Raw genomic sequence first — 25,613 nt, forward strand, 5'->3', positions numbered from 1 at the left:
CAGTATTATCGAGGAATATGGTGGCAGGGGGCACCGCACACGGCTAAGGAATAGATCACGTGGATCAACTTGTGTCAACTTGTGTGTCTTTGGGGTGCCTCTACCTTAGTATATAAAGGAGCCAAGGGGGGAGGGGGCGCCGGCCAAGAGAGAGAGGCGCAGGAGGAGTCCTACTCCTACCGGGAGTAGGACTCCCCCCCCCCCAATCCTATTCCAACTAGGATTCCCAAGGGGGAAAGAGGGAGAGGGGTGGCCGGCCACCTCTCCTAGTCCTAATAGGACTAGGGGAAGGGGGGAGGCGCGCAGCCCCTTGGGCTGCCCCTTTCTCCTTTCCACTAAGGCCCATGAAGGCCCATATGGCTCCCGGGGGGTTCCGGTAACCTCCCGGTAACCCGGTAAAATCCCGATTTCACCCGGAACACTTCCGATGTCCAAACATAGGCTTGCAATATATCAATCTTTATGTCTCGACCATTTCGAGACTCCTCGTCATGTCCGTGATCACATCCGGGACTCCGAACAACCTTCGGTACATCAAAATGCATAAACTCATAATATAACTGTCATCGTAACCTTAAGCGTGCGGACCCTACGGGTTCGAGAACAATGTAGACATGACCGAGACACGTCTCTGGTCAATAACCAATAGCGGGACCTGGATGCCCATATTGGCTCCTACATATTCTACGAAGATCTTTATCGGTCAGACCGCACAACAACATACGTTGTTCCCTTTGTCATCGGTATGTTACTTGCCCGAGATTCGATCGTCGGTATCCAATACCTAGTTCAATCTCGTTACCGGCAAGTCTCTTTACTCGTTCCGTAATACATCATCTCACAACTAACATATTAGTTGTAATGCTTGCAAGGCTTTATGTGATGTGTATTACCGAGAGGGCCCAGAGATACCTCTCTGACAATCAGAGTGACAAATCCTAATCTCGACATACGCCAACCCAACATCGACCATTGGAGACACCTGTAGTACTCCTTTATAATCACCCAGTTACGTTGTGACGTTTGGTAGTACCCAAAGTGTTCCTCCGGTAAACGGGAGTTGCATAATCTCATAGTCATAGGAACATGTATAAGTCATGAAGAAAGCAATAGCAACATACTAAACGATCGGGTGCTAAGCTAATGGAATGGGTCATGTCAATCAGATCATTCTACTAATGATGTGACCTCGTTAATCAAATAACAACTCATTGTTCATGGTTAGGAAACATAACCATCTTTGATTAACGAGCTAGTCAATTAGAGGCATACTAGTGACACTTTGTTTGTCTATGTATTCACACATGTATTATGTTTCCGGTAAATACAATTCTAGCATGAATAATAAACATTTATCATGATTATAAGGAAATAAATAATAACTTTATTATTGCCTCTAGGGCATATTTCCTTCAGTCTCCCACTTGCACTAGAGTCAATAATCTAGATTACACTGTAATGATTCTAACACCCATGGAGCCTTGGTGCTGATCATGTTTTGCTCGTGGAAGAGGCTTAGTCAACGGGTCTGCAACATTCAGATCCGTATGTATCTTGCAAATCTCTATGTCTCCCACCTGGACTAGATCCCGGATGGAGTTGAAGCGTCTCTTGATGTGTTTGGTCCTTTTGTGAAATCTGGATTCCTTTGCCAAGGCAATTGCACCAGTATTGTCACAAAAGATTTTCATTGGACCCGATGCGCTAGGTATGACACCTAGATCGGATATGAACTCCTTCATCCAGACTCCTTCATTTGCTGCTTCCGAAGCATCTATGTATTCTGCTTCACATGTAGATCCCGCTACGACGCTTTGTTTAGAACTACACCAACTGACAGCTCCACCGTTTAATGTAAACACGTATCCGGTTTGCGATTTAGAATCGTCCGGATCAGTGTCAAAGCTTGCATCAACGTAACCATTTACGATGAGCTCTTTGTCACCTCCATATACGAGAAACATATCCTTAGTCCTTTTCAGGTATTTCAGGATGTTCTTGACCGCTGTCCAGTGATCCACTCCTGGATTACTTTGGTACCTCCCTGCTAAACTTATAGCAAGGCATACATCAGGTCTGGTACACAGCATTGCATACATGATAGATCCTATGGCTGATGCATAGGGAACATCTTTCATATTCTCTCTATCTTCTGCAGTGGTCGGGCATTGAGTCTTACTCAATTTCACACCTTGTAACACAGGCAAGAACCCTTTCTTCGCTTGATCCATTTTTGAACTTCTTCAAAATTTTGTCAAGGTATGTGCTTTGTGAAAGTCCAATTAAGCGTTTTGATCTATCTCTATAGATCTTAATGCCTAATATGTAAGCAGCTTCACCGAGGTCTTTCATTGAAAAACTTTTATTCAAGTATCCCTTTATGCTATCCAGAAATTCTATATCATTTCCAATCAGTAATATATCATCCACATATAATATCAGAAATGCTACAGAGCTCCCACTCACTTTCTTGTAAATACAGGCTTCTCCGAAAGTCTGTATAAAACCAAATGCTTTGATCACACTATCAAAACGTTTATTCCAACTCCGAGAGGCTTGCACCAGTCCATAAATGGATCCCATCTCAGATTTCATGGCTTCAAGCCACTTTGCGGAATCTGGGCTCACCATCGCTTCTTCATAGTTCGTAGGTTCATCATGATCTAGTAGCATGACTTCCAGAACAGGATTACCGTACCACTCTGGCGCGGATCTTACTCTGGTTGATCTACGAGGTTCAGTAGTATCTTGATCTGAAGTTTCATGATCATTATCATTGGCTTCCTCACTAACTGGTGTAGGTGTCACTGAAACAGTTTTCTGTGATGAACTACTTTCCAGTAAGGGAGCAGGTACAGTTACCTCGTCAAGTTCTACTTTCCTCCCACTCACTTCTTTCGAGAGAAACTCCTTCTCTAGAAATGATCCATTCTTAGCAACGAATGTCTTGCCTTCGGATCTGTGATAGAAGGTGTACCCAACAGTTTCCTTTGGGTATCCTATGAAGACACATTTCTCCGATTTGGGTTCGAGCTTATCAGGTTGAAGCTTTTTCACATAAGCATCGCAGCCCCAAACTTTAAGAAACGACAACTTTGGTTTCTTGCCAAACCATAGTTCATAAGGCGCCGTCTCAACGAATTTTGATGGTGCCCTATTTAACGTGAATGCGGCCGTCTCTAAAGCATAACCCCAAAATGATAGCGGTAAATCTGTAAGAGACATCATAGATCGCACCATATCTAGTAAAGTACGATTACGACGTTCGGACACACCATTGCGCTGTGGTGTTCCGGGTGGCGTGAGTTGTGAAACTATTCCACAGTTTTTCAAATGTACACCAAACTCGTAACTCAAATATTCTCCTCCACGATCAGATCGTAGAAACTTTATTTTCTTGTTACGATGATTTTCAACTTCACTCTGAAATTCTTTGAACTTTTCAAATGTTTCAGACTTATGCTTCATTAAGTAGATATATCCATATCTGCTCAAATCATCTGTGAAGGTGAGAAAATAACGATATCCGCCTCGAGCCTCAATATTCATTGGACCACATACATCGGTATGTATGATTTCCAACAAATCTGTTGCTCTCTCCATGGTACCGGAGAACGGTGTTTTAGTCATCTTGCCCATGAGGCACGGTTCGCAAGTACCAAGTGATTCATAATCAAGTGGTTCCAAAAGTCCATCAGCATGGAGTTTCTTCATGCGCTTTATACCGATATGACCTAAACGACAGTGCCACAAATAAGTTGCACTTTCATTATCAACTCTGCATCTTTTGGCTTCAACATTATGAATATGTGTATTACTACTATCGAGATTCAATAAGAATAGACCACTCTTCAAGGGTGCATGAGCATAAAAGATATTACTCATATAAATAGAACAACCATTATTCTCTGATTTAAATGAATAACCGTCTCGCATTAAACAAGATCCAGATATAATGTTCATGCTCAACGCTGGCACCAAATAACAATTACTTAGGTCTAATATTAATCCCGAAGGTAGATGTAGAGGTAGCGTGCCGACTGCGATCACATCGACTTTGGAACCGTTTCCCACGCGCATCGTCACCTCGTCCTTAGCCAATCTTCGCTTAATCCGTAGCCCCTGTTTCGAGTTGCAAATATTAGCAACGGAACCAGTATCAAATACCCAGGTGCTACTGCGAGCATTGGTAAGGTACACATCAATAACATGTATATCACATATACCTTTGTTCACCTTGCCATCCTTCTTATCCGCCAAATACTTGGGGCAGTTCCGCTTCCAGTGACCAGTCTGCTTGCAGTAGAAGCACTCAGTTTCAGGCTCAGGTCCAGACTTGGGTTTCTTCTCTTGAGCAGCAACTGGCTTGCTGTTCCTCTTGAAGTTCCCTTTCTTCTTTCCTTTGCCCTTTTTCTTGAAACTAGTGGTTTTGTTAACCATCAACACTTGATGCTCCTTTTTGATTTCTACCTCCGCAGCTTTCAGCATTGCGAAGAGCTCGGGAATAGTCTTGTTCATCCCTTGCATATTATAGTTCATCACGAAGCTCTTGTAGCTTGGTGGCAGTGATTGGAGAATTCTGTCAATGACGCAATCATCCGGAAGATTAACTCCCAATTGAATCAAGTGATTATTATACCCAGACATTTTGAGTATATGCTCACTGACAGAACTGTTCTCCTCCATCTTGCAGCTATAGAACTTATTGGAGACTTCATATCTCTCAATTCGGGCATTTGCTTGAAATATTAACTTCAACTCCTGGAACATCTCATATGCTCCATGACGTTCAAAACGTCATTGAAGTCCCGATTCTAAGCCGTAAAGCATGGCACACTGAACTATCGAGTAGTCATCAGCTTTGCTCTGCCAGACGTTCATAACATCTGGTGTTGCTCCAGCAGCAGGCCTGGCACCCAGCGGTGCTTCCAGGACGTAATTCTTCTGTGCAGCAATGAGGATAATCCTCAAGTTACGGACCCAGTCCGTGTAATTGCTACCATCATCTTTCAACTTTGCTTTCTCAAGGAACGCATTAAATTTCAACGGAACAACAGCACGAGCCATCTATCTACAATCAACATAAACAAGCAAGATACTTTCAGGGACTAAGTTCATGATAAATTTTAAGTTCAATTAATCATATTACTAAAGAACTCCCACTTAGATAGACATCCCTCTAATCCTCTAAGTGATCACGTGATCCAAATCAACTAAACCATGTCCGATCATCACGTGAGATGGAGTAGTTTCATCGGTAAACATCATTATGTTGATCATATCTACTATATGATTCACGCTCGACCTTTCGGTCTCCGTGTTCCGAGGCCATATCTGCATATGCTAGGCTCGTCAAGTTTAACCTGAGTATTCTGCGTGCGCAACTGTTTTGCACCCGTTGTATTTGAACGTAGAGCCTATCACACCCGATCATCACGTGGTGTCTCAGCACGAAGAACTTTCGCAACGGTGCATACTCAGGGAGAACACTTCTTGATAATTTAGTGAGAGATCATCTTATAATGCTACTGTCAATCAAAGCAAGATAAGATGCATAAAAAGATAAACATCACATGCAATCAATATAAGTGATATGATATGGCCATCATCATCTTGTGCTTGTGATCTCCATCTCCGAAGCACCGTCATGATCACCATTGTCATCGGCGCGACACCTTGATCTCCATCGTAGCATCGTTGTCGTCTCGCCAATCTTATGCTTTCACGACTATCACTACCGTTTAGTAATAAAGTAAAGCATTACATCGCGATTGCATTGCATACAATAAAGCGACAACCATATGGCTCCTGCCAGTTGCCGATAACTTGGTTACAAAACATGATCATCTCATACAATAAAATTCAGCATCATGCCTTGACCATATCACATCACAACATGCCCTGCAAAAACAAGTTAGACGTCCTCTACTTTGTTGTTGCATGTTTTACGTGGCTGCTACGGGCTTAAGTAAGAACCAATCTCACCTACGCATCAAAACCACAACGATAGTTTGTCAAATAGACTCCGTTTTAACCTTCACAAGGACCGGGCGTAGCCATACTTGGTTCAACTAAAGTTGGAGAGACAGTCGCCCGCAAGCCATCTCTGTGCAAAGCACGTCGAGGGAACCGGTCTCGCGTAAGCGTACGCGTAAGGTTGGTCCGGGTCGTCTCGTCCAACAATACCGCCGAACCAAAGTATGACATGCTGGTAGGCAGTATGACTTGTATCGTCCACAACTCACTTGTGTTCTACTCGTGCATATCACATCAACATAAATAACCTAGGCTCGGATGCCACTGTTGGGTTTCGTAGTAATTTCAAAATTTTTCCTACGCACACGCAAGATCATGTGATGCATAGCAACGAGGGGAGAGTATTGTCTACGTACCCAACGCAGACCGACTGCGGAAGCGATGACACGACGTAGAGGAAGTAGCCGTACGTCTTCTCGATCCAACCGATCAAGCACCGAAACTACGGCACCTCCGAGTTCGAGCACACGTTCAGCTCGATGACGATCCCCGGACTCCGATCCAGCAAAGTGTCGGGGAAGAGTTCCATCAGCACGACGGCATGGTGACGATCTTGATGAACTACAGCAGCAGGGCTTCGCCTAAACTCCGCTACAGTATTATCGAGGAATATGGTGGCAGGGGGCACCGCACACGGCTAAGGAATAGATCACGTGGATCAACTTGTGTCAACTTGTGTGTCTTTGGGGTGCCTCTACCTCAGTATATAAAGGAGCCAAGGGGGGAGGGGGCGCCGGCCAAGAGAGAGAGGCGCAGGAGGAGTCCTACTCCTACCGGGAGTAGGACTCCCCCCCCAATCCTATTCCAACTAGGATTCCCAAGGGGGAAAGAGGGAGAGGGGTGGCCGGCCACCTCTCCTAGTCCTAATAGGACTAGGGGAAGGGGGGAGGCGCGCAGCCCCTTGGGCTGCCCCTTTCTCCTTTCCACTAAGGCCCATGAAGGCCCATATGGCTCCCGGGGGGTTCCGGTAACCTCCCGGTAACCCGGTAAAATCCCGATTTCACCCGGAACACTTCCGATGTCCAAACATAGGCTTCCAATATATCAATCTTTATGTCTCGACCATTTCGAGACTCCTCGTCATGTCCGTGATCACATCCGGGACTCCGAACAACCTTTGGTACATCAAAATGCATAAACTCATAATATAACTGTCATCGTAACCTTAAGCGTGCGGACCCTACGGGTTCGAGAACAATGTAGACATGACCGAGACACGTCTCTGGTCAATAACCAATAGCGGGACCTGGATGCCCATATTGGCTCCTACATATTCTACGAAGATCTTTATCGGTCAGACCGCATAACAACATACGTTGTTCCCTTTGTCATCGGTATGTTACTTGCCCGAGATTCGATCGTCGGTATCCAATACCTAGTTCAATCTCGTTACCGGCAAGTCTCTTTACTCGTTCCGTAATACATCATCTCACAACTAACATATTAGTTGTAATGCTTGCAAGGCTTTATGTGATGTGTATTACCGAGAGGGCCCAGAGATACCTCTCCGACAATCGGAGTGACAAATCCTAATCTCGAAATACGCCAACCCAACATCGACCATTGGAGACACCTGTAGTACTCCTTTATAATCACCCAGTTACGTTGTGACGTTTGGTAGTACCCAAAGTGTTCCTCCGGTAAACGGGAGTTGCATAATCTCATAGTCATAGGAACATGTATAAGTCATGAAGAAAGCAATAGCAACATACTAAACGATCGGGTGCTAAGCTAATGGAATGGGTCATGTCAATCAGATCATTCTACTAATGATGTGACCTCGTTAATCAAATAACAACTCATTGTTCATGGTTAGGAAACATAACCATCTTTGATTAACGAGCTAGTCAATTAGAGGCATACTAGTGACACTTTGTTTGTCTATGTATTCACACATGTATTATGTTTCCGGTAAATACAATTCTAGCATGAATAATAAACATTTATCATGATTATAAGGAAATAAATAATAACTTTATTATTGCCTCTAGGGCATATTTCCTTCAGAAGATGCCAAACACATGTGTCTTCTTTTCCTCCTTCAGCTCATTGCATGTGACACTTGTCTCCTCCTCCTCCTCCTCCTCCTCCTCCTCCTCCTCCTCCTTATTCTTCTTCTTCATGATGTTTGAAAGGATCAATATGGTTGACTAGAGGGGTGGGGGGTGAATAGGCAACTAACAATTTTTAGTTTTTCTTAACAAATTAGGTTTAACAACAAATAGGTTGTCTAGATGTGCAACTAGGTGAGCAACATATATGATGCAAACAACAACAACAACAACAACAACAACAACAACAACAACAAGTGCAAGCAAGAGATACAACACAACAATAGCTTGCACAAAGTAAAGGGAACAGATAACCACAAGTGGAGCCGGTGGAGACGAGGATATGTTATCGAAGTTCCTTCCCTTTGGGGGAAGTACGTCTCCGTTGGAGCGGTGTAGAGGCACAATGCTCCCCAAGAAGCCACTAGGGCCACCGTATTCTCCTCACGCCCTCACACAATGCGATATGCCGTGATTCCACTAGTGATGCCCTTGAAGGCGGCAACCAGACCTTTACAAACAAGGTTGGGACTCTCTCCACAACTAAATTGGAGGCTCCCAGCATAACCACGAAGCTTCACCACAATGGATTGTGGCTCCGAGGATACCTCTTCCGTCTAGGGTGTCAAAACACCCAAGAGTAACAGGTTGATGATGATGTAGAAGTTGGGGAACACAAATCGGTGGAAGTGTAGATCGAGGGAACTTCCTCCTATCCTCAAAGTACTGTGAAGTTTGGGTGGTTGAGGAGGGAGATCTCAAGCTTTTGGTGGTTTTAGAATGGAGGAGAAAAGCTTGGGCAAAGGTTACAGTTGGGAGGAAGAAGAAGGGGGGGGTATAAATACCCCCACGGACAGTGGCGAATCTTGGATCAAAATGAAGGGCAGGCTCAACTTCTCAGTACAAGGGTTGGAACTGGTAAACAACAGGCTATACACTAGACAGTGGGCTGAGATGGGCTAGGAACTAGTAGTAAATTTTTGTTTTTCGGTTTTAGAGGGCAGGCTTGAGCCTGTTGAAGCATGCCCACTAGAATCGCCACTGCCCACGGAGTATTTACCCATTGAGCAGTCGCCGCCCTGGGTACCCGGACTAAAGGGGCACGGGCGCCCGAACAAAACAGAGACAAACAGAGGAGTTCGGGCACCCGCGGGGGGTGGGGGGGTCAAGGCCCCGGGCACCCGGAGTGAACAGGGGAGGCGCAAGGACCGGGACCGGGCACCTGGGGGCCGCAAGCCCCGGGCACTCAGAGCAGCCAGAGAAGGGGGCGAAGGGGCGTCTGGGAGGGGCCGGGCACCTGCACCGAGTAGGAAGGGGCGAGGTGGAGGCGGGGAAGGGGTCGGGCACCCGGGGCTCTAGACCCCGGGCACCCGCACCGATCAGAGAGGGGCAAGAGGATGTGGAGAAGAGAAGGAGGCGCCCCCTGCAAATGGAGAAACTCCCGATAAAGCCCGAAACGGATGAAATAGAAGGAAGAGAGAATTTTGAGTTCCCCAACTCTGAGATCATAGCAACCCCTCTTGATAGTAAGAATGTTCCTATGACTCGAAAATAAACCAAAAAACTTCTCAAGCCGACAACGAATACCATCTTTTCTCTTTTTGGTCTTGATAGGGTTACCGACGTCCGTCGACGCACAAGAGGCGATAATGTCCTGAAATAAACTTGACAACCAACATTAGTCCTCACAAATCATATTGTGGTCAATCATCAAAATGTAATTGAGTGACAATTGCACTTTCAATGTTCTTGAACTTCTCCGTCATCTTGGTCGTCGCCCATTCTAATCACCTTCTTGGCCGAAGCAAGTCCATCTTGTGTTGGAACGGTTGGAAACCACCTTCATCTTCATTGATCATGGTGGTCTTGATGAAATTGGCGATCAAGATGGTCCACTTGCTTCGCCCATTCAACTTCAACCATATGCATATCGATGAAGTGTTTTTACTCTATCTGAGGTATAACGTGCACACACGTACATGCTATGCTAGCAAAAGAAAACAATGGATGGTCAACAAGTTGCAACATTGATCGAATCAATGAAATGACCAACACATAGATCAACAAGCCACAAAACTTACGTGATCTTGGATTGCAACGCCACATGGCCACCGATTATGCACTTGTTTGTAAAAGCCGCAATTTTTTTTTGATGCCCACTTCAATGTTGTACCATCGATGGCTGGGCGACTTTGAATTGCGTTGACGGGATCACTTCCTTGCGGTAGGGATCGTAGTGTTTTTTTGCTCGTGAAACCAAATATGCATGCTTTGCCAAAACACCGTGCCCCTTTCTATGTGCCCTGAAATCGATCGATACTAGTGACCAACGATGTCTCACACAACAATTCATCCTCCTTTTAGGAGAAATTTAGTCTTTTCTTCTGTGGGTTGACACACGACTGCAACTGCTATCCGGAGTAATTAGCCAAAAACTACCACTTTCCAAGTATGTATCCTAAAAAACTATTCCCTCCATGAAGAAATATAAGAGCGTTTAGATCCTCTTATATTTCTTTACAAAGGAAGTACCATTTTTTTTCTTAAAATCTACCAGTTGGATGCTAAAAATCCGCTAAAAATTACTACCACATTTAGTTGGTTGCCGGTTTGGGGGTTTTAAACCCGATTATGACATGTCCGACCCACAAGTCAATGCTAAAAAAAATAATCAACTCCATTGTCAATGCTGGCATGGCACAATAGTCAACTCCACTTAAGTTTTTTTACACTAAACGCCACTTTTTTTGAGCGGTCAGTAAACTCCACTTACGTTGACCGTGTAACCTTTTTCTTTTTAGATGCGGTTGACCGTGTAACCGCGGGAGGGGGTGGGCCTGGGCTGGGGGCGCGGCACGGGCCGTGTAGCTGGCGTGCGGCCGGGCCATCCGGCCCATCTGGCCAGGTTTGGTGTCTTTGGTCTCGTCTTCCTCGCCTGGCCTGACCTTCTTCTCATCTCAATCTCGACCCAATCATCAGTCTAGCTAGGGTTTTTGCTCTAAACCGAAGACCCTCTCTCAGCTCTCGCGTCCGCTCGACCAGCGCGGATGGGGAAGGACGGGAAGGGGAAGGAGGCCAAGGGGAAGGGCAAGCAGGCGGCCGGCTCATCCGACGACGCCGGAGGCGCCAAGGGAGGCAAGGGCAAGGGGAAGGGCGGCAAGGGAGGCGACGACCTCGGCACCTGCACCTTCGTCAAAGGTATCACGGATCCCAACTGTCGATCCCGCGAGATTAGGACGAGAATCTTAGGGTCGCGTTGTGTGTGTGTGTGGGGGGGGGGGGGGGGGGTGGCTGGATTCGCCTGTGATGCTTCGTTTTAGAAATTAGCAGGGCTGTGAGGTTGAGATTAGATGCTTGAGTGAAGGCTTACTGGATCTCGAGCCTTTTTTGTGGTAACTGTTGCGTTGCTGTTCTGTGCTTGCAGCTAGGCACGTGTTGTGCGAGAAGCAGGGGAAGATCAATGAGGCGTACAAGAAGCTGCAGGAAGGCTGGTTGGACAACGGGGACAAGGTCCCTCCTGCTGAGTTTGCCAAGGTAAGCGGCAGATCGACAAACCCTCCTGAATCCATCTCAGCTTTTAATGTAGTATGCTTAAAGGAAGATGCTTGATTAGTCAGGACTTGACTGAACCTCAGTTATCAGTGGAATTCACTGTCTGCAATTTGCATTCTGCACGCATTTTTCATCTGTTTTTGTTGACGAGATGTCATTTAGGGCTCTATGATTTACCTGTATTGCACCTCCCGAACCAGAGGTGTTCCTTTGCTGCAGTTAGATAAAGCAATCCACAAAATGTGTTACATGTTCTGTTTCATGTATGGTTCTAACTCCTTTGGTCATGGTACCTGAAAGTTGGATGCATTGTCACCTGTGTTGAATTCATATGACCTGTGTGGTAATTTAGCAATCTCGTCGTCTATTGAGAACTACAAATAGTGTTTATGTGAAGCAAGTAAAAAATTGCTTATTTTTAATCCTGTTGCATGTTCATATTGTTGCCTGAGATTGAGCTATTTCATTATAGTTGACCCTGATGGGGCAAAAGGTACTGGTAGCAAAAATTGCCAGGCATGGTTGGAGAACTGGCATATATGATTAGTACTGCCTAGTGGTGATGCCAATTCCAGACCATTAATAGGCCTGATCTTCTGAGTAGCTAACCAAAGGACTATACCAGACGACCTTGAGAACTTTTACTAAGTCAGGATCGAGCTGTTCTCATTAAGAAACGAGTAACCAACAAATTCTCTCTTTTTCTTCTTCTCAGATATTACTTTGTAATACTGTGTTGATTGTGCTGAAGTTGGAATAAATCCCTCTGCTGCAAACTGGGTTTTTTGAAAATTGAAAACTGGCAGGCTAAGATATCTAGTAATATACTTACTTGCCTTGCCTGTAAATGCTGGATCTGTGAATATCTGTTACTCCCTCCATTTTTATTTACTCTGCATATTAGGTTTGACTGAAGTCAAATTTCATAAACTTTGACCAACTTTATAAAAAAAAGTATGAATATTTACAATAGCAAATTTATACGATGTGAAAGTGTATTCAACAATGAATCCAATGTGATTGATTTGTAATAGTATATGTTAATATTTTTGTCTAAAAACTTTGTCAAAGTTTACAAAGTTTGACTTTGATCAAAGCTAATATGCGGAGTAAATAAAAACGGAGGGAGTACAATTGGTAAATGCTAATGGATTAAAAGTCTGCTGAGAGCAGGTGTTAGTCATAGTTGTGAATGCACCTTCTGTGAGGTTTGTGAATTACTAAGGACATGCCTGTGACTGCTACCTGGTCCAGTTATGTACAGGACATCAAACGGAAAACTATCTACCTAGAAAATTTACCTTCATTTTCAAATTAATATTCTGCTAAGAACTAAAGCCGCCCCCTCCCACGCGTCGCCCTCCCCACGGGCGACTCGGGAGGCGACGCAGCCTCGAGCACTCCCTCCCCTCCTCCTCCCCCTCCCCCCTGCCGCCGCCGGTGCTCCCCGCCGGGCAAAGACCTGGCGGATCCGGCGGCGGCGGGGCTTCGCTCCCAGGCTGCCTCCCCCCCTCGAGCGTGGGGCTCGACAAGGCTGATGGAGCCGTGCTGCTCCGGACCTAGGGTTTCGCGACGGCGGCCCCAGATTCAGAGGGTCGGGCCTCTGGACCTGGCGTGGCGAGCACGCGGGCGGCGCGGCGTGCCCCTTTGGGCGTGCAGCTGCGGCCGCTTGGCTGTGCCCCGGCGGATCCAGGTGGCGGAGGCTGCGGGTCACCGCGGCAGCGGCCATGGTCGGCGGCAGCAAGGTGCAGGTGGCAGGTCCCCGCGACGGCGCCACTGCCCTTGCTCGACGCGACCCCCTGCGGTGGCTGGCCTTGTTTGGCAGCCATCCGGCGGCTGCTGCTCTGCGCTGGCCGGTGCTTCCCTACATCGACAGTGACGACACGTGGTTTCCCTCTCTGTGCTGATGGTCCTCTCCAGCGGTCTGCTTCCCCATCTCCTGTCTGCTATGTTTCGGGTCTTGGGCCGGGGCGAAATCCCTGCGCGGCGATGGCCTGCGCTGACAACGGCGACACCTGAGGGTGCCGTAACCTCCATGGAGGCGCTGTCATGGCCCGGACTGACCCTCTCCTCGAGCACCGGGGGAAACCCTTGGTCCAGTTCATTGGACAAGGCAGCGGTGGCGTCTCAGCGCCATTCCCTTCTTGAAGGCGTTGCTTGGGTCGCACTTGGAGTCCCCGATGCGGCAGCTGGAGATGGTGGCCTCCCCGGTCTTCCGGCGAGGCTTGCTGGTAATGCGATGCTGTGATGAGGACTTCAGCATAGAGCGTGGGCGTCCGGGGCGCTATGTACGCCGGCGCCGGCATGTCCAAGACGATGGCTTCACTAGTCCTGGTTGGGTCCTGCCATCCACCTGCCATCTCTTAGGCACTTATGGGTGGAAGGTACGTTGGCCTGGACAGCCCTGGAGATGCGGTCTTCTTTGGAGGCGCCTGGCAACGGCTGTGACGCGGCCTTGAGGCTCTGAGTCTAGTTACCTTGCCGTTCATGGTTGGAGGCTGGACAAGGCTAGACCTTTCGTAGTTGCAGTCTGTAGTTGGTAGCACCTCCTCGCCTGCTCGTTTGGTGAGGACGATGTTGTGTGTGCGTGTGTCCCTCCTCTTGGGAGGTTGTACCTGTACTGCTGTTCTCTTCCTGTTCAATGAAATGAAACGCAAACTCTTTTGCGTTTTCTCGAATTTTTTTTAATATTCTGCTGTGTACAGTACAATTCTTAAACTTGTTGCCTGTAGACTGTATGCTGTATTCCGTACGCTTTTAAACACCACGAATAATATTTCATTTGACTTATGTAGCTGTTGTTCTGATACTGCAGGTAGCCCAAGAATTCTCTGAATGCCCGTCAGGAAAGAAAGGTGGGGATCTTGGATGGTTCCCACGTGGTAAAATGGCTGGTCCTTTCCAGGAGGTTGCGTTTAACACACCTGTGGGAGCTACTAGTGCACCATTCAAGTCTACGTATGTGAACTATCACTGTTTCTCTTCCATACTTGGCTTGTAGATCATGCAGTAGCAATGCTCCTTTTGGACTAATACTTCGGATGCTATATTACTGATTTATGGACAAAGAGAAATGCTCAGATCCTAGCCTGGATTATTACCTGAAGATGTTTGCTCCTTTAAATTCTCACTAATCATCTACCTCAGCTTTTTCCACATACTTACACAATGTCTGTTTGCTCCTATGCAGGCATGGGTACCACTTCATCCTCTGTGAAGGCAGGAAGAACTGATATGAAAGTATGCTTCAGGTTTGGAATGCAAGCATCTTGTGATAATATGGGATGCAAATGCCCCCCATGTCTTGTCTATTGACTGAATAAGCGTTGTGCCTGGACATGTGTACTCAAGCTACTATTATACTGTCCCAAACCAGAGTGACTTGGAAATTGTGCTTGCTACAAGTAACCCGGTATGATATACTCCCTCCGTTCCTAAATATAAGTCTTTGTAGAGATTTTACTATGAACCACATACGGATGTATATAGATGCATTTTAGAGTGTAGTTCATTCATTTTACTCCGTATGTGGTTCATAGTGGAATGTCTCCAAAGACTTATATTTAGGAACGGAGGGAGTATATGTTTGGGATAAGCTGAGATTTAGCTTGTGTTCTTCTTTTACGGTAAAAAGAAGAAAGAAAAGGGATGTGTTCCTTTGGGTGGCCATTAGTTCAGCGGATGCTCATCTCTATTTAAGTTGAATGGGTCCCTTTGCGCTTTGCTGGAGGGTGATGAAAGTATATCTTTATAAAGGAAAAGTGTTCAAATCAACCGGATGATTTTCTGTTTCTTTAAACCGTCTCGTACACACGGCACGTGTCTCCCCTCAGCCCACCGCTTTCCTCACTACCTTATCCCTTCCAGCGCTCTCTCCTCCACCCGCCCCCTCATCTTCTTCCCCTTTTTCCTTCAGCAGCTCTTTGCCTCTCTCCTTTGCACTTTGGCCAGCGACCACTGGAACTGCCGCCACCACCCCCTTGCAGCTGCTGCAAGGAAGAGGCGACGAAGCATCCGCCATCACCACTGCGTGTTGCGTCGTAACATCTCGTCGTCGTCATGCTGTGCCGCAGCATCCGTCCGTCGCGTCGCGTGCTTCGTTGTACCAACCACGTCGCCGTCGCACTGGGTCTGGAGAACCACCGTGCCGGTGGTGGCACTGTAGTGAAGCTTTGCTGCAAGCCATCAGGCGCTTTGATGGAGCACGGTGGGGGCAGCCGATGTTGCGATGGAGCGCCAATACGCGGTGGTGGCATTACAGTGATGCTCCGCCGAGGGCGCTGATGGGTGCTGTGATGGAGCCCACCGTGCCGGCGTGGCGCTGCGGTGAAACATCGGCGACAGCGGCGGGGCTGTAATGAAGCGTTGCCCGGAGCTCCAATGGAGCGCCACCGGGTTCATTAGGCTGCAATGGAGCGCCGACGGAGCTGCGTGAAGCATGCCGGAGTCGTAGTGAAGCACGCCGGAGCTGCAGTGAAGCACGTCGGAGGGCTGTTGAAACTTGGTCGGGGTTGCAAAGGAGCGCCGCCAGAGTTGCAATGAAGCACGCCTGAGGGTCGTCGAAACTTGGCCAGGGTTGCAATGGAGCACCGGCGCTGCCGTTAAGCTGCTTTCAAGGTCTCGCTTCGGTGAATCACTTGAGCCCTGAGACATTTTCGGTGCCATGGAGCTAGACCAGTGAGCTATTACGCTTTCTTCAAAGGATGGCTGCTTCCAAGCCCACCTCCTGGTTGTCATCGCTCGATCACTTCCTTTTCCACTAAGTGATTGCTTAGGGACCTTAGCGTACGATCTGGGCTGTTTCCCTCTTGACTTTGGATCTTAGCACCCAATCAGTCTGTCTGTATTAAAGATGACGGCTTGTATTTGGAGTTTCCCTGGGGTTGGTAAAGCGAAATGGGGGCCACCCTAGCCCATTGAGTGCTCTACCTCGGGCCATCGATATCATACGCTCTATTGAAATAGATTTCATGCCATGGAAGCTGCTGCTCGGTGATACAGATGGTGGATGATTGCGTCTATTCGATGGAAGAACAGAGAGGGAAGACAGAGTTGTGCTACGATCAGACGGCCACCTCCATAAAAGGCTAGGCTACCTCTTCACATTGCACCTGATCCCGAATCATGTGCTCGTCCAGATCGGACGGCTAGCTAGGCGGATGATTTCCCTAGGAAATCATCCGGCTGATTCCTAGCAGCCCCCGAAAACGATGCTACATACGGAAAACCTGTGGAAGCCAGGAATTTGAAGTGTTTTCTTATCTTATAAATTGATGAAGGTTCCGATTCTCACAACACCACTTGGTATAGGAGAAGCACGTCTGCTCTACATTACAATGTCAAACTAAGTTGCATTTGCACAGCTAGCGAAAACAAGTTCTGTATGAAAATGAATAAACGGATCACATTGGTTTTATCAAAAAAAAATTCAAAAAAAAATGAAAATTCAAAGAAAACATTGGTTTTATCCTGCCCAACCACATTCTTCTGGCCTGCTTGCCGTAAATAGTTATGGTGCATGTGCAATGAACGCATTCCTTACGAAGAAAAAATATGTTCATCCCAGTTAATTGGAAAACATTCAAAAATAAATAAATAATAAAAGTCTAGTGATGTACTACTAATAATGAATGAATTATTTTCCTTTGGCACATGATATAAAGATTTAATTTTCTGTATGGAGAAGAGCCATTAACATATGCAAACTTCCACATAGAATTTTTGTTGGGATGTTTTTGACATTTCAAAAATAATTTTTGCGAGGGAACATGTGCACCCGGGAGCCAAATTGAATTTTGGATAAAGTAGTTTATATACTACAGATGGTAGTATATGGGACATGAGGTAACTACCCCATGTATTTTTCCTTCGAATATAGGGAGGCAAAGTGTCAACTGATATCATAACTTTGTGGATGTTTCGAGATGAAAAAAAACTCCAAATAAGAACCAACCATTGGTTTGGTAGTTAGGAACACATGCTTAACGATGTGTGTGTCCTAAAAATAATTTATTTTTCTACTTGAGAGTCGAGACAGCACTTTTATTGGCACTGACACACACAATTTAGTCAATCTTAAAGCTCCGTGGCTGACTGAGCATTCAGTACGTGTCAGTGTAGTCGGTAATCATATGGGTCTACAATGTACACATTATCTAAATGGAAGCGACTCGCTGGCACCCGGGTGCCAGATTGTTGATCGTGGCACACACCTTAGAAGGAAACCCCCCATGCCAGTTGTCGTACAAAAAAGGAAACCACCACCCGCGCCCGCTGTCCAAACCACCACCCGTGCCCGCAACAGACAAAGATTTGGTCCCCACCAAATCAAGGACCGGATCAACGCAGCTGGGAGCCGGTGCCCAAAACCAGCGTCCACCCTACGCTAACCTCAGAGCCGCTGCCCAATACCTGCCCCACGCATCTGGACCCTTCTCCCTGCTTCTCCTTCTCCCCCTCCTTCGTTTGGCCCCAAGGGCACCATTGTTGCTGGATCCAGAGCTCCATGGCTACAGCTGAAGTTTGACCCAGCCCCAAAAATCCAACAGCAGCTACCAGAAAACTCTTGCCCCCACCCCTCCCCATTACCTCTGCCCCTCTCCTACATCTGCTGGTATGTCCATCTTTGTCCTTTCCCTCATTGCCTCCCTCATTGCTGCAGCAAAAATAAGGATTTGCAAGTCAAAAAAAGCATAAAGATGTAGGAAAAAATAGAGGAGGATGCATAGAATTGTAGACACATTAGCATCCGTAAGGTTAGAAAGTCAGATCTGGAAGCATGTTCTGTGGCACCCACATGGTTGTAGGCAAGTTTTATCCACATGGTTGGCAAGTTAAAATACATCTGCAAGCAAGTTATAAAGTTGTTTCATCTAGGATCATCTATGATCTAGCTAGGGTATTTGCTGTGTACAATGCAAAAGCTGTTTCTAAAAAAATGTAGGCAAGTCATGTTCTGTTTGCAGGCAATTACTGTAATACATTTTTTGGGCAAGTACTGGAATGTAATGCAGGCAAGCAGTGGCGGATCTACAGGGTGGCCAGGGTGGGCCGCGGCCCACCCTGGGATTCTGAGACAGCCCATATACCTATAGATTATAAATGGGCCAGAAAAAAAGAACCCAATAAACAACCAGGTCCACATCGAAAAAAACAGCCCGACGCCCCGACGCACCTGCAGACCTGCTCGAGGCCTCGACCCCGATAGCCGCCTCGCCTCGCCGTTCGCGCCTGGCGCCCCTGCCGCCGCCGAGGAAGCTCCCGCCGGCCGCCTCCCGCCTCTTCTCCAGCCCGCCCGCCGCCCCACCCGGCCCTCGGTCCAGGGCTCCGGGCGCATCTCCCTGCGCCTGCGCGCGCGGCTAGCCCCTGCCGGCTACCGCCTGCCGGAGTCCAGCTGCGCCCTTGCCGCCGCTCGTCGGGCGACTGCCTGGCGACCCTACCCTCGCGGCCTCGCCCCTTCCAAATCCGGCTGCAGTGAGGTGAGGTACTGAAAAAAAATACCCCAAATCCATGATTTACCCCTAATTTATGATTTAGGGTTTGCTTTTTTGCATTATGTTCCGCCTCAATTAGCTTTAGTGATAGGATCATAGGAAGCAGTACTGATAGAAAGTAGTATTGTTACAGATTTGTTGAAGAATGAAGAGGGCAGCAGACATTGTTTCTCTTTTTCAAAGAGAAGCTATGAAGATAGGGAAGAAGAAGAAAGCAGAGAATATGTCGAATGTGGCTGAAGAGCAGACTCGCGAAGTTGTGTGTATGCCGGTTGTGATCGAAGAGCAAATTGAAGAACCAACATTGTCTATGTCAAATGTGACCATAGAGCAAACTGAGGATGTGTCACCGCCATCACCACCGGTTTATGATTTTAGTCGTCTTAAACATGATCCTGGGGACAGGCTACCCATTGCAAGTTATCCTATCAATGATCAAGACGCAGTTCGAAGAGCATATATCCTTAAAAAGCCATTCAAACCTTATTCACATGACTTTAAGAAAAGAACAATTGGGAGTAGAGAACGTTCATTCAATCCTTTGTGGCTTCATAATCATAGTTGGCTTGAATATAGTACCAAGAAGGAATCTGCATTTTGCTTTGTATGTTACTTGTTCAAAGAGAAAAAAACTAGTGGTAAGGGAACTAATGCATTTACTGATGGTGGTTGGAGTAATTGGAATAGAGAGGATGCTCTTCTTAAGCATGTTGGTTGCGTATCAAGTGTGCATAATGCAGCTCAAGAGAGATCTAACTTATTTGTGAATCCTCGTGCAGCTATTGATGATCTTTTTGTGAAGGTGAACAGTGAGGATCTGCGTCTTTACAAGATGAGGTTGAAGTATTCACTTAGATGCTTGCAGTTTCTTCTTCATCAAGGATTGGCATTTCGTGGGCATGATGAAAGTGAAGAGTCTAGCAATAGAGGAAACTTCCTTGAGCTATTGAAGTGGTTTGCAGCAAATAGTGAGGAGGTGAATAAGTATGTTTTGAAGAATGCACCAGGTAACTGCCAATTGACATCTCATCAGATACAACATCAGATTATTCAATGTTGTGCACAACTTACTAGAAAGAAAATTATTGATGAACTTGGTGATGAGCACTATGCTATTCTAGCTGATGAGTCTAGTGATGTATCACATAAAGAACAACTAGCTTTATGCTTGCGTTTTGTTGATAAAGTAGGGAGGCCGTCTGAGCACTTTCTTGGAGTTGTTCATGTAAGTGACACTACTTCATTGTCACTTAAGGAAGCAATTGAAACTTTACTTACTGATCATGGTTTGACTATAACACAAATTCGTGGGCAAGGATATGATGGGGCTAGTAATATGAGAGGAGAAATTAAAGGATTGAAAACATTGATCATGAAAGAGTCACCTTCTGCCTATTATATTCATTGTTTTGCACATCAACTCCAGCTAGTTCTTGTTGCTGTTGCCAAGGGAAATGATGATTGTGTGTGGTTTTTTGATCGAGTGTCTTTATTACCGAATGTTATTGGAGTGTCTTGTAAGCGTCATGACATGCTTCGAGATGCTAGACTTCAGAATATCCTGAAACTACTTGAATGTGGTGAGTTACAAACCGGGAGTGGTTTGAATCAAGAGATGGGGTTACCTAGGCCTGGTGATACTCGGTGGGGCTCTCATTACAAAACTGTTCTTAACATTATTGCTATGTATCCCACAATCCGTGATGTGCTCATAACTCTTGGACAAGATGCTTCACAAAGAAGTGATTGGCCCAAAATTCATACTATTGTTGGAGTGTTTGAGTCATTTGACTTTATTTTCAATGCACACTTGATGCTTGTCATTCTTGGATACACAAGTGATTTGTCTGATTGTTTGCAAAGAAGAGACCAAGAAATTCTTACTGCAATGGCACTTGTTAGAACTGCAAAAAGTAGAATACAAGAGCTTAGGGATAATGGGTGGGATGCATTTTTGCAAAAGGTCACACTATTCTGTAACAAGCATGGCATTCAAGTTCATATAATGGAAGATAATTATGTGCCTTATGGAAGATCAACACGGTTTGCTCGACCCCAAACAAATGATGATCACTTTAGAAGAGAAGTTTTTCTTGGAGTCATTGATCAAATTAGTCAAGAGCTTGAAAATCGGTTTGATGAGATCAATATGGAGCTGCTATCTTGTATGTCTGCTTTGAATCCCGCCAACTCATTTGCTGCTTTTGATGCACAAAAGGTATGCAAACTTGCTTCTAAATTTTGTATTGCTTACAAAATTGGTACATAATCTCTTTAACTCATTTGTTTCTTTTGATGCACACAAGGTACGAAGACTTGCTGATTTTTATCCCAAAGACTTTTCAAGTGCCGACTTGATACACCTTGAACTACAACTTGATAACTATATTGATGACATGAGAAATGATGAGAACTTTCAAGGCCTTGGGAATCTTGTTGATCTCTCTGTTAAGCTTGTCCAAACAGGGAGACATATAGTTCATCATTTGGTGTACTTGCTTTTAAAATTGGTATTGATTCTCCCGGTGGCAACGGCAAATGTTGAGAGAGCATTTTCTGCCATGAGTTTTGTCAAGAACAAGTTGAGAAATAAGATGGGTGATAGTCTTTTGGATGATTGCCTAGTCACATACATTGAGAGGGATGCTTTCTTCGAGGTGAATGAAGATGACATAATTGACACCTTCATGGCAATGCAAAAACGTAGGCCAGAAAGATAGTCTTTTTGAACTTCTCAAGGTATGTGCTATGGTCCATGTACTATTTACTATGTAGGCTTCTTTATGCAAAACTGAAAATTAATTGAGAATTTTAGTGTGTTCGTAAGACCATATTAATCTATTTCCATGTGCTATTGATAATTAGTTAGAATGTTCACATGTCATATTAGTTATAAAAAAAATTAGGGCGGACCACCCTGATGTCAAATGCTAGCTCCGCCACTGCAGGCAAGTACTGTAATAAATTTTTTTGGGCAAGTACTGTAATGTAATGCAGGCAAGTCATGTTCTACTGCAGGCAACTACTGTTAAAAATATATAACTTCTTAATTCAGTAATGCAAAAAAAGATAGGTAGAAGAACAGATAGTAGTACCTAATAAAGATGCCTTCCTTTTTTTGGTCATTGTGAAATGTTGAAGATCACGTATGAAATTTCATGTATGTGGGGGTGGGCAACTTGATCAGATCAGGAGGCAGGTCCTGTTTGGCATCAACAACACGGGTTTTGGTTAGAAAAACTATGAAAATATACATAACTGTATAAAAGCTATGTTCTAGTCAGGTTTGGATGCACACCCTACACAAAAAAAACTTATGTATATAAGCAAGTAGCGTACAGTTTCCTGCAAATTGCATACAAAATACCAAATTTGATATCTGTTAACATAGAGAAAATTGCACTGTATGGAAGTAGTGTACTCTCTTCCATCCCAAGTACCTGTTGGAGAGATGGATAAAAATGGATGTATCTATGACTAGTATACGTCTAGATATATCCATTTCTCTGACAAGTATTTTCGGGCCAAACGGTTGTAGGCAAGTATTGTGATATAAAAAATGTGGGCAAGTACTGTAATACATTGTAGGCAAGTCCTGTTCTACTACAGGCAAGATCTGTAAAAATAAAACCTTTTTATTCAGTAATGTAGAAAAAGAGATAGGCAGAAGAAGTACCTAATAAGTTGCCTTCTTTTTGGACTTCTTTGCCAGCTTCATAGTCATACTACCAATAAAAAATGGTACTTAGTAATTGTAAAACCTTTATACAAAAACCTGTGGCAACCCTGATATAACTTTGGCAGAAATGAAGAAAAAAGCTATGAGACATTAGGCAATCGAACAACATAGTAGTAAAAAGATGTTCTGCAAACGAGTCATACAAAGCTGTGTCATGTCCAAGCACACACGTTCGAAACACATAATCACATATGGTCCACGCCACCACAAAATGCTAATGAAAAAAAGAAAACCTACATAGCATTCTTCTGCCTTCTTCATATTGTACACTTGAAAGTGAAGATATATGTGCCACTGTAACTTCAGCAGAGACGAAGAAAAATGAAGAATCATAAACCATGTCTTCGCCTTTTCGCATTCCCTAATAAAGAACAAAGGATAAAAACAGAAAACATTAAAAGAGTCACTGTTGGAGGATGAAGGAGATTAAAGGATATTATTGCAAGCCAGAAAATGAACATTCATTATTTTCATGAAATCTATTTTGTACATTTGCTTCTAGAGTTGCCTTCATTTTTGTTATTAGTTGCCTGTAAAATCATTATTTGCTTTTTTTGTCAAATAGGTTGGCGATGATTGACTTAAACGAATTGCCTGTTGATGATGCTCACTCTGAAGTGCGTTTTACGGGTGGGATTGGAGTTGAAGACCCCATGTACTGCACGCAGCCTAATGCCCCATAACTCGGTGGAGTCTACAATGAGGTTGTAGGAGAATCGCCTAATGCCATGAGTACCCAACATGCTCCTGTTGCGCCTGAAGAAGCTATGCAGACAGAAGGCGACATTTTTGATGACACAACGACGTTTGGTGAAACAGGTGGAACTATTGCACAAGGGGTTGTGGGAAATGTTAATGACGATGAAGCTTGGTCCCAACCAAGAGAGCCTTTCATAGGAATGAGGTTTGATACTCTTGAGTGTGCTCAAGAACAGTACAATGCCTATGCTCTCCGACTTGGGTTTTCGATGAACACTTCTAGGAAAAACACAAAAACTGGAAAGTTGGAGAAGCAACAATTTGTTTGCAATAAGTTTCGAAAACCAAAAGTTGATGATGGAGGTGCGGAAACTGTCCCTGCCCTAGATGTGATTGAGGACACTAATGGAGATGCAGAAGATGGTGCAGACGATGAGATTGTCTTCCTTGATGATGAGTGCAGGAAAAAAAGAAGTCCAAGAAAAGAAAGCGAGATACAATAGCGCAGACAGGATGCAGAGCAAGGATGGTTGTGAAGCTAAAGGATGGTCGGTGGGAGGTGGTTTTCTTTATTGCTGAACACAATCATGCATTGGTTAACAAGCCATCACTAAGTAAGTACCTTCGATCACACCAAGGGATCCCTCCAGAAGAGAAACTGTTCCTGAAAAATCTTCATAATTGTAATTTGACCACTGGTGTGTGCACTTTTCAAAAATACATTTTGCATTACTACATTAGCATTCCAAAAAAACCTGCATTTACATTTTCATGAAAAAAAACACTCTGCATTTACTACACTTGTTTTAGTGCTCCAACATAGTCACATTGACAACTTGGTAGGCAAACTGTAAAACTTGGTAGGCAACCTGTGCTGCAACTATATGGTCAAGCAAGACATGTAGGCAAACTTGAGCAACTTCTGGTTCTAATAGGAAACCTTGGAAGAATAGCTGCAACACCTAGTTGCAACCCAAAAAAATACAGGCAACCTGACAGCTATAGGTTAAGCAAGTTGCATATGCAGCCTTAGCAACTTTTGGCTTCTACTAGGTTGGCAACCTAACAGTTATAGGTCAAGCAAGTTGAGTATGTAGCTTGACCAACTTGTGGTTCTCTAGTAGGTAGACAACCTAACAGTTGTAGGTCAAGCAAGTTGTGTATGCAGTTTGAGAAACTTGTGGCTTCTACTAGGTAGACAACCTGACAGTTATATGACAAGCAAGTTGTGCATGTAGCCTGATCAACTTGTGGTTCTCTAGTAGGAAGGCAACTTGCCAGTTATAGGTTAGGCAAGTTGTGTATGCAAATTGAGCAACTTGTGGTTCTGCTAGGATAGGCAACCTGATAGTTATATGTCAAGCAAGATGTGTATGCAACTTGAGCAACTTATGCATTGAAGCCTGATTTTTTTGGCTGCCTTTTGTTGCAAGTCGTATGATGAACATCATGTCTGAATTTTATGGTTCGGAGCTAATTGTGCCTTACACAACTAAAGCGATATCAAATCTGAAATCAGGCTTGAATAAGTTTGACACAAAGGAGGGAGATATGATTGAGACAGTTGCCTACTTCAAGGATCAACAACAAAATGACCCTGATTTTTTCTACAAGGTCAAATATGATGAGGAGGATAGGGTTGTCAATATGTGCTGGGTTGATGGAGCAGCACGTAGGGCATATACTGAGGCTTATCATGATTGTGTCTCTTTTGACACAACATACATGACAAACATGTATAACATGCCATTTGCGCCATTAATTGGTATCAATCGCCATGGACAGTCGATCATGTTGGGGTGTGGGTTTGTTAGGCACGAGTTGGAAAGAAGCTTCGATTGGTTGTTTGGGGCATTTCTTGAAGCAATGAATGGTCGAGCACCTGACAACATCATAACTGACCAAGATATTGCAATGGTTGAATCAATTAAGAACATTTTCCCTAGAAGTGTGCATCAACGATGTCGTTGGCACATCATGAAAAAAGCTCAAGAGAAGCTCGGGTCAATGTTGGGCAGGAACCCTGGTTTGTCAAAGGATTTC

At 45.0% G+C, this 25,613-nt stretch overlaps 2 protein-coding genes across 2 annotated transcripts; both read left to right on the forward strand.

The window, feature by feature from the left end:
- Nucleotides 1-10,998: 10,998 nt before the first annotated feature.
- Nucleotides 10,999-15,028, forward strand: LOC123112136 (peptidyl-prolyl cis-trans isomerase NIMA-interacting 4). Its single transcript, XM_044533061.1, has 4 exons — nucleotides 10,999-11,285; nucleotides 11,512-11,621; nucleotides 14,455-14,597; nucleotides 14,830-15,028. Exons 1-4 carry the CDS (start codon nucleotides 11,135-11,137, stop codon nucleotides 14,870-14,872), a joined length of 447 nt encoding a protein of 148 aa, XP_044388996.1. The 5' UTR covers nucleotides 10,999-11,134; the 3' UTR covers nucleotides 14,873-15,028.
- A 4,242-nt stretch (nucleotides 15,029-19,270) lies between these two features.
- On the forward strand, nucleotides 19,271-24,201 carry LOC123116242 (zinc finger MYM-type protein 1-like). Its single transcript, XM_044537227.1, has 3 exons — nucleotides 19,271-21,350; nucleotides 21,439-21,871; nucleotides 23,437-24,201. The coding sequence occupies exons 1-2, from the start codon at nucleotides 19,278-19,280 to the stop codon at nucleotides 21,850-21,852; spliced, it is 2,487 nt and encodes an 828-aa protein (XP_044393162.1). The 5' UTR covers nucleotides 19,271-19,277; the 3' UTR covers nucleotides 21,853-21,871; nucleotides 23,437-24,201.
- The last annotated feature ends 1,412 nt before the right edge of the window (nucleotides 24,202-25,613 follow it).

This window comes from Triticum aestivum, chromosome 5B, assembly GCF_018294505.1.
Source record: "Triticum aestivum cultivar Chinese Spring chromosome 5B, IWGSC CS RefSeq v2.1, whole genome shotgun sequence".
NCBI lineage: Eukaryota > Viridiplantae > Streptophyta > Magnoliopsida > Poales > Poaceae > Triticum > Triticum aestivum.

Coding starts and splice junctions, on each gene's coding strand:
- LOC123112136 (XM_044533061.1), top strand. CDS start 11,135: ATGGGGAAGGACGGGAAGGGGAAGGAGGCCAAGGGGAAGGGCAAGCAG. Junction 11,286..11,511: donor CACCTGCACCTTCGTCAAAG/GTATCACGGATC, acceptor CTGTGCTTGCAG/CTAGGCACGTGTTGTGCGAG. Junction 11,622..14,454: donor CTCCTGCTGAGTTTGCCAAG/GTAAGCGGCAGA, acceptor CTGATACTGCAG/GTAGCCCAAGAATTCTCTGA.
- LOC123116242 (XM_044537227.1), top strand. CDS start 19,278: ATGAAGAGGGCAGCAGACATTGTTTCTCTTTTTCAAAGAGAAGCTATG. Junction 21,351..21,438: donor CTGCTTTTGATGCACAAAAG/GTATGCAAACTT, acceptor GATGCACACAAG/GTACGAAGACTTGCTGATTT.